Consider the following 14295-nt stretch of genomic DNA (forward strand, 5'->3'; position numbering starts at 1 on the left):
GTGTATAGTAGTGTAGTGTATAGTAGTGTATAGTGTAGTGTACAGTAGTGTATAGTGTAGTGTATAGTGTAGTGTATAGTGTAGTGTATAGTATAGTGTATAGTGGTGTGTAGGTGTACTTTTGAAGCATACGCAATTAGAAAAGAACACTTACTACCCAGGAAAATATTTTTTTTGTTACACAGTGAATTACCATCACTGTGTGTGGTGTGTGTAATGGTGTATATGGTGTGTAATCGTGTGTGTGGTGTGTGTTACTGTGTGTGTCACTGTGTGGGGAGCGGTGGTGTATTGTTTAGCGCTACGCTGCGCTACGAACCCGGCGACCCGAGTTCGATTCCCGCTCACGGCCAACACCAGTGGCGATTATCTGAACAGGTCCTCTGCCTCCCCTAGGTCGACTCAGAAACCGACTGGGTCTGTTTACCCAAAACAGACCCAGTCGGTTTCTGGGTTGCTTTGGAACTCGAGCGTTGCAGCACTGCCGACTTGTTTGAACACGAGAAGTCAACTGTAACGCACGGCAGACGGACAAAGAAAAAGACCCCCAGTGTAGCCTGCAACAGGCTGCTGGGGCAAGTGTTTGTTAGCGTGTCGCAGGGCCTATGAAGTCTACTGGCACTATGGCACACACAGAGGGGGTGGGTGCCCAGTACCACCACCACGCCCGGCTGCTTTTTATTCTCCCCAGTGGCGATGTTCACGACACACCACAGCACCATGTACTCATTTGTGGCTGAGTCGACCTAGGGGAGGCCCAGGACCGGTTCAGATAATCGTGGGCCGTGCAGCGAGCTAACCACGACACTACCACTCCCCACGTGACCGACACACACCGACACCACTACACACACAACAACAACCGCCATTCGCTACGAAGTGGCAGTGAGGTCATCGCGACACTTGTGTTAGGCTATGTGCACCTTGAGGCCACGTGAAGTGTCGAACGCCCGCTGGCAGGTCACCGGGCAGACCCAGATGCCACGGGTAGACTGACTGCGGAGCGACAGACCAGGTAGCTTCCACACAGCGTTACACAACCGATGAAAAGAAAATGCCGCTCGACTGATTCTGAGTGAGACCTCTGCTGCCAAACCGGAGCCGGTCATGAGCACACTGCCCAGGTATGGGAAACTCTCCACTCTCTCCACAACTGCCACATCACCGATAATCATGAGCAGAGGGTCAGGGACTCCGAAAGCTCAAAGAACAACCCAGAGCCCAGGCCTACTGATGATATCATAGCCCTTGACCAGGTCAATAAAGCAGAGATATAGGTCTTGTTGGAATTCTGCTACACCTCGGCTGCAGCAGATGGACACACTCTCACACACACACAGACACACACACACCCACGGAGAGTTTTATGCGCACACAGAATTTCCACAGAGTGGTGACGATGACAGATATCATTGAACGAAACTGAGAGTGATTGCTTTCGTTGAAAGTCCCCAAATCCCCCTGAATGGTGTTTATCGTGAACGGATTCGTTCTAAGCATAGTCAGCCAGCCGGCTATGGGGATCACTCGCGCCGCGCAAGGCCAGTCGCTTGTCGGTGAGTCCAGACCCTGCGTCGTCTTGTCCCGTCCGCGTTGTCTCGTGCGTAGCGAGAGAGAGTGAGTGACAGAGAGACAGAGAGACAGGGAGATAGAGAAATGGTGAGAGGGACAGAGAGCGAGAGAGAGAGCGAGAGAGTGAGCGAGAGAGTGACCGAGAGAGTGAGCGAGAGAGTGACCGAGAGAGTGAGCGAGAGGTGGGGGTTTACATAAAGCAAAGTTATTATTTAATAAAAAAAATTACGAAATGATAAACGAAGCAAAATGCCGATTACACCGAGCATCTTCTTGTTTCCTCTGATCGTAAAAAAGAGAGACAGAGAGGTAGACAGAGAGAGAGTGAGATAGTAAGAGAGCGAGAGACTTTTGACTTTTGAACAACTTTTATTGCCACCAGCAGCAAAAAGCACCGGAGGCGACTCCAATACGAAAACCAGTCACCAGCAACCGAAAAGAAAACAAACGTTACATAATGGTTACAAATCTACGTGCTGTGGTGCTGAGAGCACCGCACACAACACAAAAGTCACGTGGTTGTGGTGTCATCGCGCACGTCACGGTGACGAGCGAGCATTTCAGAAAGTGAACACGAGGGTGCCGTCCACGCTAGTGCAAAGGGCCTTTCCGGCTCCCCAGCGTTCGAAAAATACGTGCACATCACCGACGTGTGTGTGGTACGCGTGCTCCAGCCGGAGCCGCGCCTTAAGCAGGCCTCTGAACACCGGAAGCACAGAGCAGAGAGCGAGAGAGACAGGGAGATAGAGAGACACGGGATACGTAGTCAAGACGCTAACGATGTGTTGTCCTTCCCCCCACCCCCACACACTCCGATTAGCGTGGTTGGTGACATACGGTGCCAAAGAAGTACACATACACATATACACACACATACACGTACATACAAACACACATACATATACATACATATATACACGTACATACACACATACACACAAACACATACACACACATACATACACACACTTACATACATACAAAAACATACTGTACACACAAACACATACATACACACACACACGCGGGCGAATGGAGAATGGAACCAGGCTCAACCCGATGCACGAACACTGCGGCCGTCATGAGTCAGGACGAGGAGGGGCGGTGAGACTGCTGGTGATGTCTACGCTGCTCTGCCTGCTCTTGGTGAGTTCAACCTCTCGTGATGGATACTTCATTCATTGTGAAAGGTTCCAGATAAACGTTAATGTTGTAATGCGAGCGTAAATGGGGTTTGCTGCTGGGCTCTGGCTCAATCACACGACCCGAGGTATTGGGAGGCGGAGCCTGGTATGGGGGGCGTGTGGGAGGGACCGCCGTTCACCTCGGGTCCAATGGGAAGCGAGGTGAATGGGGGCGGAGCCAGCAGGGCAGTATGGGAAGGCCGGATCTGACGATCCGGAAGGGGAGGAGTCAGGGTCACGTGGGGGAGAGGATATAAGTGGGAGCCCGGAAGAGATCAGGGGAATGCGTTGTCTTTGAACTGTGCGCCTATTGGCATCATCTGGTCGAACACCATATGAGACTAGGCTCTAAAGAAAGCTGTCTCTGGTGTGGACCAATCAGTTTCAAAGACAACGCATAAATTATCAGAGTATTGTTTTTTGTTTGCATTTGACTGCAAGTATTGTGGTTAATGTAAGCATGATTCCTTGCAACAGGTGTCAGTTTTGTTGCCAGAAAAAAGGGGAAAACCCCTATTAGTAGATCAGGGGAAGTTGAGGGAGTTAAGAGGCTGAGCCACGTTGGGTGGTGAGAGGAGATCCGCGCCATCGGCCACGTGGCCGAAGGACCTCAGCACGCCGTCGGCCAGCGGTGTGCGGAGTGCGGGAGTGGAGGAGCTAACGGAGGAGCTAACGGAGGAGCATGCGTGGGCACGCGCGAGACGACGCTGGTCCGCAGACAGGACCAGCGGGATGCGGAGAAATAACCCAAAAAAAAGACCAACGGAGACCAGCAGTGCTGACGGAGTCTTTTATTACAATGTTAAAGGTTCACCCATAGACTTCAATGTTAAAGGCTCCCCATAGACTTGAATGTTAACATTAATCATTCAAATGCATAATGCGGCATTGCATCCGAGGATCCCAATGGCGCAATGCATGAAAGGCAGTCAACTACAAGAACAGAACCAGGGGCCAAGTGACCCATCTAGAGAGGCAAGGGTCATTTTAAAGAGATGGGGAGCTTCTCAAAGCCGACTTGAATCTGCCCCGATTTCAAGTGGCGTTCCATGGTTTGTGGGTACCGTTGTGCGTGAAGCGTCCTTGTGATATGTTATTATTGAATTTTATTGATTCTCGAAACGTAATAATAGGTTTTACCCTTTCTGGCCATAATAAAACAGCCGTGTGAACATGTTAAAATGCCAAACTGAAACCGTTCGCAAGGAATCGTGTCAGCATTGACCACACATATACTTGTGGTGACCATGCAAACAAAACCCACGCTCTGGTAGTATATGATGATGATGCATTGTATTTGAAACTGATTGGTCCACACGCTTTTATTTAACTCACTCTGTCTGTTGTTGTTGTCGTATACTCAAATCTTGTAACTCAATTTGAACCCACTTCCCAATGGGCTATCCACTGCAAACTTGGTATACTTATGTCTTATTGATGACAATACCATATTCTATCATAAAAAATATATTTTTAAACAATCTTTTTACACCCTTTCTATTAACTCACTCTGTCTGTTGTTGTCGTATCTTCAAATCCTGCAGAGACCTCGTTCCTCCAATCGGAGACCTCGGTTTGCCTTTTTGAATAGCCGCGAGGGTGCACATTGGCTTGGGGTCATTTACCGGTCATTGCACAAGTACAGCCAAGCCACGAACATTTACAATCTTGATTAGCGTGATGTTTCGCCGGTATTTCACAAACGGCCTTATCGGGCGACAGCCACAGTTGTGGCAGAAGTCCACCGGTTTCGTTCCTTAAATAGAGGGGTGGATGTAATGGCGTCACTTGTGCGCTGTGTCGGTTGGTGGCGGGTTTAACGACACATTATTATATATGAACGCGGTCTAACCCCAACAAAATCTGTATCGGGGATTAATTATAATCATCATGTAAAGCAACCAAAAAGACGTGAAAACACCTAGGTTTACAATTTATGAGTAAAACTCTACTCATAATATAGGTTTTTGGGTCAGATCGCGTTATTTATAAATGTGTCGTAACCCTCCACCACCCGACACGGCCAAACAGTAAAAAAATGTGTCACGTTTTACACAGGACAAATTAATTCACTTCTTTAGCCCACCGGTGTGCTGAAGAGAGAATCAACAGCATTTTAAAATTTGAATAGTCCGACGTTTCGCTGATAATTACAATCAGCTTCACCGGGCAAGAATGGTGAAGCTCTCCTGTTGCTTCCGGTCTTAAAAAACGTCGTACTACTCAAATTTTAAAAATGCTGTTGATTCTCTCTGGTGATGATGATATAACGACACAGCAGCCGCAGTGGGGCCTTACACCTGCTAACATACCACATCGTGTATTTGTATATTTGTTTATGTGATTTGTTTACCTCTTCTATACTGTTACACTCCTGTCGTGTTGTTGTTGTAACGTTCCAAGAGCCGTGCACTCCACTGGACCATCCGTGATTTTATTTTCGTACAAAGAGCTTCACAGCTCATCGGATTTCTCCTCCAGCCATCGACACGATAATCATTCCGATCATTTACATCATTGGAACCTCATTTGCCAGTAAAAAACATAACTGATAATGTATGCACTTAGCAGAGTTATGTTTTTTGTTTGCATTACGACTGCAGGTATTGTGGTATATGCAAACATGACTCCTTGTAAAAGAAAAGGTGTCAGTTTTGTTGCCAGATAGAAGGGTAAAAAACCAATGATCATTACGATCATTCTGAGGAGAAATTTAAAGTTGGTAGGTCCACTCTTTGGTTATTTCGGTAAAGTCACGTATAAAGAGAAAACAATACATTAAATACTAGGTCCATGACTCACTCAGCCCGCCAGGTAGCGCTGCGTCACAGTGAATTGTCATGGTGGGTGTGGTATTGGAGGTCACGTTGCTCAAGGGGGAACTACATCAGCCACGTCTACGCTGGTACACTTCCTTTCGCTTGTGGTCGACCAAGCCATCCACCGCCATGCACCGATGATGAAGTCGAGGTTGATGGCCTCGCGACTATAAAGGAATTGACAACGATGACGAGCCTGCCGGATTACATCACCGCACTTCTACTCGCGGCGTTCGTGGTGAGTCTCTGTGTGAGTGAGAGTCTCTGTGTGAGAGTCTGTGGGTCTCTGTGTGGGTGAGTCTCTGTGTGTGTGTGAGAGTCTCCGTGTGAGAGTCTGTGGGTCTCTGTGTGGGTGAGTCTCTGTGTGTGTGTATGAGTCTCTGTGTGAGGGTCTGTGGGTCTTTGTGTGGGTGAGTCTGTGAGTCTCTGTGTGTGTGAGTCTGTGTGTGAGTCTGTGAGTCTCTGTGTGTATGAGTCTCTGTGTGAGAGTCTGTAAGTCTCTGTGTGGGTGAGTCTCTGTGTGTGTGTATGAGTCTCTGTGTGGGTGAGTCTCTGTGTGTGTGTATGAGTCTCTGTGTGAGAGTCTGTGGGTCTTTGTGTGGGTGAGTCTCTGTGTGAGAGTCTGTGGGTCTCTGTGTGGGTGAGTCTGTGAGTCTCTGTGTGTGTGAGTCTGTGTGGGTGAGTCTGTGAGGCTCTGTGTGTATGAGTCTCTGTGTGAGAGTCTGTGAGTCTCTGTGTGGGTGAGTCTCTGTGTGTATGAGTCTCTGTGTGGGTGAGTCTGTGAGTCTCCGTGTGTGAGTCTGTGTGTGAGAGTCTGTGAGTCTCTGTGTGGGTGAGTCTCTGTGTGTGAGTCTCTGTGTGAGAGTCTGTGGGTCTCTGTGTGGGTGAGTCTGTGAGTCTCTGTGTGTGAGTCTGTGTGTGAGAGTCTGTGAGTCTCTGTGTGTGTGAGTCTATGTGTTAGAGTCTGTGGGTCTCTGTGGGTGAGTCTGTGTGTGTGAGTCTGTGTGTGTGTGAGTCGCTCTGTATGTGAGTGAGTCTCTGTGAGTGAGTCTCTGTGTGAGTCTCTGTGTGTGAGTGAGTCTCTGTGTGTGAGTGAGTCTCTGTGTGTGTGTGAGTCTCTGTGTGAGTCTTTGTGTGTGTGTGAGTCTCTGTGTGAGTCTCTGTGTGAGTCTCTGTGTGAGTCTCTGTGTGTGAGTGAGTCTCTGTGTGTGAGTGAGTCTCTGTGTGTGAGTCTGTGGGTCTCTGTTTGGGTGAGTCTCTGTGTGTGAGGGTCTCTGTGTGATGCTGTGGGTCTGTGTGTAGGTGAGTCTGTGGGTCTCTGTGTGTGTGAGTCTATGTGTTAGAGTCTGTTGGTCTCTGTGGGTGAGTCTGTGTGTGTGAGTCTGTGTGTGTGTGAGTCGCTCTGTATGTGAGTGAGTCTCTGTGTGTGAGTGAGTCTCTGTGTGTGTGTGAGTCTCTGTGTGTGTGTGAGTCTCTGTGTGAGTCTCTGTGTGTGAGTGAGTCTCTGTGTGAGTCTGTGTGAGTGAGTCTCTGTGTGTGTGAGTCTCTGTGTGTGTGTGAGTCTGTGTGAGTCTCTGTGTGAGTCTCTGTGTGTGAGTCTCTGTGAGTCTCTGTGTGAGTCTCTGTGTGTGAGGGAGTCTCTGTGTGAGTCTCTGTGTGTGAGTGAGTCTCTGTGTGTGAGTCTCTGTGTGTGTGAGTGAGTCTCTGTGTGTGAGTCTCTGTGTGTGAGTGAGTCTCTGTGTGTGAGTCTGTGGGTCTCTGTGTGGGTGAGTCTCTGTGTGGGTGAGGCTCTGTGTGTGATGCTGTGGGTCTCTGTGTGGGTGAGTCTCTGTGTGTCTGTTGAGGGGGAGCGGTAGTGTAGTGGTTAGCGCGCTGCCCTATGAACCTGGAGACCCACGTTCCAATCTCGCTCACGGCCAACATCAGTGACGATTATCTGAACCGGTCCTGGGCCTCCCCTGGTGCGGTGTGTAGTAAACATCGCCACTAGGGAGACAAAGGCGGCCGGGCGTAGTGCTGGCCATCCCATGTATGCCGTGACGACCTTCATAGGTGCTCGCTAACAGCACTTGCTCCTAGTCTGTTTTGGCTACGCGGGGGATCTTTTTTTTGTGAGTCTCTGTGAGTGAGTCTATGGGTCTCTGTGTGAGGAGTTGGAGCAGATGCTGCTCAACCTGGAGCGTGCCACTAAGAGATAAGGTTTTGCCATCAGCCCCACCAAAACTAAGCACCTGCCTGGGTATTTTGTACCATCGGACACTCCACCCCCACAACTCCAAATTGGTGATGGGGCAGAGTGCAGAGTTTCCCATACCTGGGCAGTGTGCTCATGACTGTCTCTGGTTGAGCAGCATTATATTTTCATTGCATAATGCTGTGTGGAAGCTACCTGTCTGTCGCTCCGAACGATGCTTTGGGTCTTCTCGGCCATAGTTATGCCTTCCCTTCTCTATGCTTGTGAAACCTCCCCTAATGGAAAATATTCACCGGTTAGAAACATTCAGGCTGGCCTGCCTGCGATCCGTCTGGGGTTTAACCAGGCCCCACTGCATGCCGAAACAGCTTTTGTTCGGCCGCATAGAGGGGGGTAAGTGGGCGCGGCACGGGCTACAGAAGAGATGGAGTGATGTGGTACAAGAGGATGTAGAGCTGAGTGGACTTGCCGATGACCGGTGCCAGTGGTGTCAAGATCGGCCTCCGTGGAGGAGACTCGTGAAGGACACTGCTACTGGGCAGTTGGAGGGAGTCGCCCTCCAGCAACAATGGAGGGCAGAGAAGTGCCGGGCAGCTCGGGGTACAGGTGGTGCTTTGGCCAGTCATTTCAGTCAACCCATGGCACCTGCAGGTTCTGTCCCAGGACCTCCTGCCAACGGGTGGTGGAGACTTCACGTGGCCATAAAGTGCACATAGCCTGGCACAAGCATTGCGGTGACATCACCGCCACTTGGCGAATGGCAGTTGTTGCTGTCTGTGGGTCTCTGTGCGAGTCTGTGGGTTTTTGTGAGTCTATGGGTCTCTGTGTGAGTGTTTGGAGTCTGTGTGAGTCTGCGGGTCTCTGTATGTGTCTCTGGGGTCTCTGTGGATCATGAGTTTCGAGTTATTTGGCTGCTGTTAAAAATTTCGACACAACGACAATAATGATGATGATGAATATATGTCACTTCGTTGAGCTTTCATTTGTGATGGCCAAGTCACTTCGGGAAAAAATATATACATAGCTCAGTGGGCCTTACCTGGTAAAATAAAAAAAAACATTTACATAGTTTTGTGGATCTGTTGGTCGCAAGAGGTGAAATCCAGTTTGTGAATCATCACAGCCGGTCGCCTCGTCATTCGTTCGCGAGTGGATACATACATGCCAGACACACCGGCCCCAACTTCAGGCAACGGGGTAATTCTTACTTATTGTGTTCGTCGAACGATTTTGTTGCGCGATGACAAATGGCGCAGTGCAGGTCTCGGGGTACGCGGACCCCCCGATTCGCACTTAACACTTTGCCACTCGCTACGTTCACTGCATGCGCATGGGGCGGGAAGCGAGGAGTGGAATCGCACCCCTTGCCACCACACCAGCGGTGGATTTGAGGGCATGTGACCAAAATAATCTCCGGTGTTCTATCTGACCTGGATGCTACCGATGGTTATTCAATCAGCGGCAGCATTTACTCGACAGTACTGTACTTTATTAAACATTCATGTACATTTACATATATTGTATATACACTCCTACATTTTATATACAACACTCGTGTAGTAATATAGCGTGTGTTGGAGAGCAAAGTCACAACATTTACACACCGGTGTGCTGTACTAGTAACGACTTGGCACGTTCTGTTTACGTGACAAACCTTACTAATTGGTTGTGTCGGGTGGTGGCGGATTTAACGACACATTTATATATTTACGCAATCTAACCCAAACAAACCTCTATGATGAATATTGGTCGCAAAGCCTCCTAGGTGTTAGACTGAAATATGTAATGAGTCCACCAGATGAAGATTGAGACGACACAACTCTTTATTCAGCCCACGTGTCACATGCCGCGTGCGACAGAGGTCGCAACCGGGTACCTGGTACCCGTACCCTACCCGGCTACCCGTACCCGGGTACGGGTAGCCGTTTGCGACCCTGGTGCGGCCAGGTACGGGTAGGCCGTGAGTCACTGGTGAGTCACCGTTTGTTACTCATTTTGGGTAGGGTACGGGTAGGGAACGGCCGGGTACGGGTACCCATTTGTGACCCTGGTGCGGCCGGGTACGGGTAAGGAATCAAAACCCGTTTGCGATCTCTGCGTGCAACCACTCCAATTCAAATCCCACCAGGAAGCTTCCCCCCACAGCCCCGCCTCTTCCGGTGACGTCACCCCCATCCCCCCTGAGAGTTCCCAAACTCTCACGCCCCGCCCTCTCTTTCCTTTCGTTCGTGACGTCATCTTGAACAGTAGCCTGGGATCCCTTGGGAGTTATTGGCACTACATATACATTAGAGCATAGCTGTCAACCCATACGGTTTACCCCGGATTTTCTTGTACAGGGAAACTGAGTTTTTAGGCCCTTATGGTGAACAGCCGTTTCAATATGGGCACCAAAAAATGTGTCTTTGTGTTTATCCCTTGTGATGGGACTTTGTAGGATGAACGTTGAGATTTATAAGGGTCATGGGTTGACCAATAAGGTCTGAATTGGTCTGTAATAAGGTAAGGGGTTGACAAGCATGTTAGAGGTCATAATCTTCTACCAAAATTTTCAAATATATGGTGTAGGCCAATCAGTTTCAGAGGCAGCACGTATATTATAATCAGAGCATGGTTTGTTAGCTTGATCGCCGCAATCACTGTGTTGGTTAACGTAGTAACACAACAACTGTTTTATTGTCAGAAAGGGTAAACAAACCTATTCCTCTTCTTGGTTCTTTCGGTAAAGTCACGTAGAAGGGAAATAATTAAAATAAAACATAATAAAATACAATTCTCACGACGTTTCGGCCACAACGCAATTAGCCGTCCTCAGGTGAAGAACAGGTCTGTCGGAAAGACAGCGTGTCTTGGTGGTGCTCATTCAGACTCAGTGGCGGCTCCTGCAAAATCTCTCAGGGGGGGCAAATGTCTGGATGATTGATAAGGATAAGGTCCACCCATGCAATGGATAAATTAACAGCTTAAGCATGTAAAGGCAACTTCACTTCTTTAATATTAATGAAAAATAAAGTGACTCTTACAATACATCTTGTTTGTTTCTATACTCACTATTAATACAATCCACTCAAGTTTCTTTTATTAAAGATTCCACTAGGTGGCGACAAATTATATTGTTGGATGAAACGTGCTTACGTATGATGACGTAAGCACGTTAGGGCGAGCCCTCCCGGAAGCCATAGAGAATGCATTGCAGCGCCCCCCGGTCGAAAAAAAACATCTTTGAATGTAAGTCTATGGGGCCACTCGGGGCGATTCTCAGCCGGAGTGAAATCGCCCAAAAAGAGGCGGTACTCCACAGAACGTGACATGACGCTGATTGGACTATATCCAGAGGCACAGTGACGGCTAGCGTGACTCTGTGGTTGAATGACATTGGTGGTGCGTCGCCCAATCGCCCTAATGAAGAAACCGCCCCTGTTCAGACTCTGTCTTCTCGACAGATCTGTTCTTCACCTGAGGACGGCTGCTTGCGTTGTGGCCGAAACGTCGTGAGAATTGTATTTTATGATGTTTTATTTTTATTATTTTATTATTTCCCTTCTACGTGACTTTGCCGAAAGAACCAAGAAGATGAATCCCTGCAGTCACGAAAGCTTTAAATCGAAAATTAAACCTATTCCTATTTTTCATAATTTTGATACAGCTGGCAGATAGGTTATCCCATAGATATGTAACAGCTCGACCAGAGGTCGCAAACGGGTTTTAATTCCTTACCCGTACCCGGCCGCACCAGGGTCGCAAATGGGTACCCGTACCCGGCTGGGTACGGGTACCCATTTGCGACCCCGGTGTGGCCGGGTACGGGTACGGGTAGGCCGTGAGTCACTGATGAGTCACCGTTTGTCACTCATTTCGGGTAGGGTACGGGTAGGGAACGGGTACCCGTACCCAGCCGGGTACGGGTACCCATTTGCGACCCTGGTGCGGCCGGGTACGGGTAAGGAATTAAAACCCGTTTGCGACCTCTGGTCGAGCTGTTACATATCTATGGGATAACCTATCTGCCAGCTGTATCAAAATTATGAAAAATAGGAATAGGTTTAATTTTCGATTTAAAGCTTTCGTGACTGCAGGGATTCATCTTCTTGGTTCTTTCGGCAAAGTCACGTAGAAGGGAAATAATAAAATAAAATAAATATTGTGTAAACTAATATAATACTATATTTTCCATTGTATTATGTTTTATTTGTATTATTTTATTATTTCCCTTCTACGTGACTTAACCGGAGGACTGTGAGAAAAATCCACCCAGGGACCACCACAGGGAGAGAAAGACATTTACTACAAATATACAGCAGCAGCAGCATGATTAGTCAGGGTCACGGGATCGAACCCACGCCCTCCTGCATACCAGCCTAGGGGGTTAACGTCTCGTAGCAACCGTGGCACCGCAATGGATAGATAAGTATAACCAGTAAAAACAAAGTTTTTCACTATAAATCCTTTATATGCGTGGCGGCTAGAGTCCTCTCGTCCTCTGGCTTGAGATGGCTGCCACCTATGGGTCAGATGATTGCATTGCACCATTAAGCAATTGGTAATTAAATATGATATTTTTGTCCTAAAAAGTGTAAAATTTTGGAAAAAAAATTTCACGAACATTAATTGTCACGCACAACGAGTCTGTGTGGAAAATGTCAGCTCGATTGGATCACGGGAAGTGGGTTAAAAAACGACCGAAAGATTTGCACGGTCCTAAGCAAGCAAGCGAACTTAATATAAAGGATTTAATAAAGGATTTAAAAATATATTCGCCTGTGGAGGACGCGGGGATCGATCCCGCGACCTTTGGCATGGGAAGCGAGGGCGCTACCAACTGCGCTACTCCACCAGGGCCTGTGGAGGTGTCACGCTCTGGGCTCCTACACTGTGACGTTCAGCCAAAGCCATGAATGAGTTCTATTTGAATAAATGTAAAATAATTTTTTTGCCTAAAAATTGTAAAATTTTAGAAACATTTTTTCACGAACATGAATTGTCTCGCACAACGAGTCTGTGCGCAAAATGTCAGCTCGATTGGATCACGGGAAGTGGGTTAAAAAACGACCGAAAGATTTGCACGGTCCTAAGCAAGCAAGCGAACTTAATATAAAGGATTTAAAAAGGGAAGCGGGGAATGAGAAAAGTGAAACTGCCTCCATCCCTTCACTTCCCCTCCGTCTTGTCGCCGCACGTTAACATCCTTGACTGTCCATCACCGTGGTGGCTGTGAGATGTTAACTCTAGATTTGAAGCTTTCGTGACTGCAAGGAATCATACTCTTAGGTTTTTTCGGTAAAGTCACGTAGGTAAAAAATAAAATTAATAAAAGTAATAATAGGAAAAATAATAAAATAATATTATAATATTAAATAATAAATCTTTATTTTATTTCTATTATTACTTTTATAAATTTTAATTTAATTTTTTACCTACGTGACTTTACGGAAAAAACCTAAGAGTGGATGTTAACTCCCTCGCCTGGTATGCAGGAGGTCGTGGGTTCCAATCCAGACCCTGACAATGCCTGCAGCTTTATAATTGGAGTCTGCGTCTCTCTATCCCTGTGGTGGTCACTGCGTGGATTTTTCTCCGGGTCCTCCGGTTTTTCCTTCCAGATTTACAATCAACGTCATAGTATTTTACTGCAATGAATTTCCACGTGATGATGATGATGATATCAGCCACGTGGTTGAACTGCTATCACTTGTTATGGCCAGGTCGACTGATAAAGAGCTACATAGCTCAGGTGTAGGCCAATCAGTTTCAAAGACAATGCCAAATTATCAGAGCATGTTTTTGTTTGCATGTTCACCACAAGTACGCGTGGTGAATGCAAACAGGATTCCTGGAAAAGGATTCTGTTTGAACGCCTGTTTTATTGCCAAAAATTGTATTTTTTTATACCTTGAATGCTATTCAAATGCTTGTACTTGTGTGAATGTTGTAATGGTTTAGCACCGTACGTAACCAGCCGCGCTAACCGGAGGTGCGAATGCCCGAATCTGAGAGTCAGCAGCTCATGAAGGTCACACAGTGACACACACCACCCACACACAGTGACACACACACTCACACAGTGACATACCATACACCACCCACACACAGTGACACACTCACACAGGATTCTTGACATGGTCAATAGCTTCTGAAGTGACAGAACTATGGTAAGGAATGTGAAAACCCTCCCCTGTCCATTGTCCAACTGCACAGCAAAGATGTGAATGATACCTGGGCTGGGCAGACTTGTAACCGTCTCTGGCAGGCCAGGGAATATTTATAACTCACAGACCGCTCCCTCAGTCTCACTGGGTGTAATGCACTTTTAAATCATCCGAATTGACAACTCATTTCTGTAAAACTGCAGAGTAGTAGAGTATATACAGTGAGGGAAAAAAGTATTTGATCCCCTGCTGATTTTGTACGTTTGCCCACTGACAAAGAAATGATCAGTCTTTAATTTTAATGGTAGGTTTATTTGAACAGTGAGAGACAGAATAACAACAAAATCCAGAAAAAGCATGTCAAAAATGTTATAAATTGA

The 14295-nt window shown here is 47.4% G+C and overlaps 1 protein-coding gene across 1 annotated transcript in view; it reads left to right on the forward strand.

Moving 5' to 3' along the window:
* Window positions 1-5639: 5639 nt before the first annotated feature.
* Window positions 5640-14295, forward strand: part of LOC144953821 (tumor necrosis factor receptor superfamily member 23-like) — a 35703-nt gene continuing 27047 nt past the window's right edge. The window contains exon 1 of the mRNA XM_078884472.1: window positions 5640-5813. Coding sequence (XP_078740598.1) covers window positions 5763-5813 — 51 coding nt within the window. The 5' untranslated portion in view covers window positions 5640-5762. The remainder of the gene's footprint in view (window positions 5814-14295) is intronic.

This window comes from Lampetra fluviatilis, assembly GCF_964198595.1.
Source record: "Lampetra fluviatilis chromosome 45 unlocalized genomic scaffold, kcLamFluv1.1 SUPER_45_unloc_2, whole genome shotgun sequence".
NCBI classification, from domain to species: domain Eukaryota; kingdom Metazoa; phylum Chordata; class Hyperoartia; order Petromyzontiformes; family Petromyzontidae; genus Lampetra; species Lampetra fluviatilis.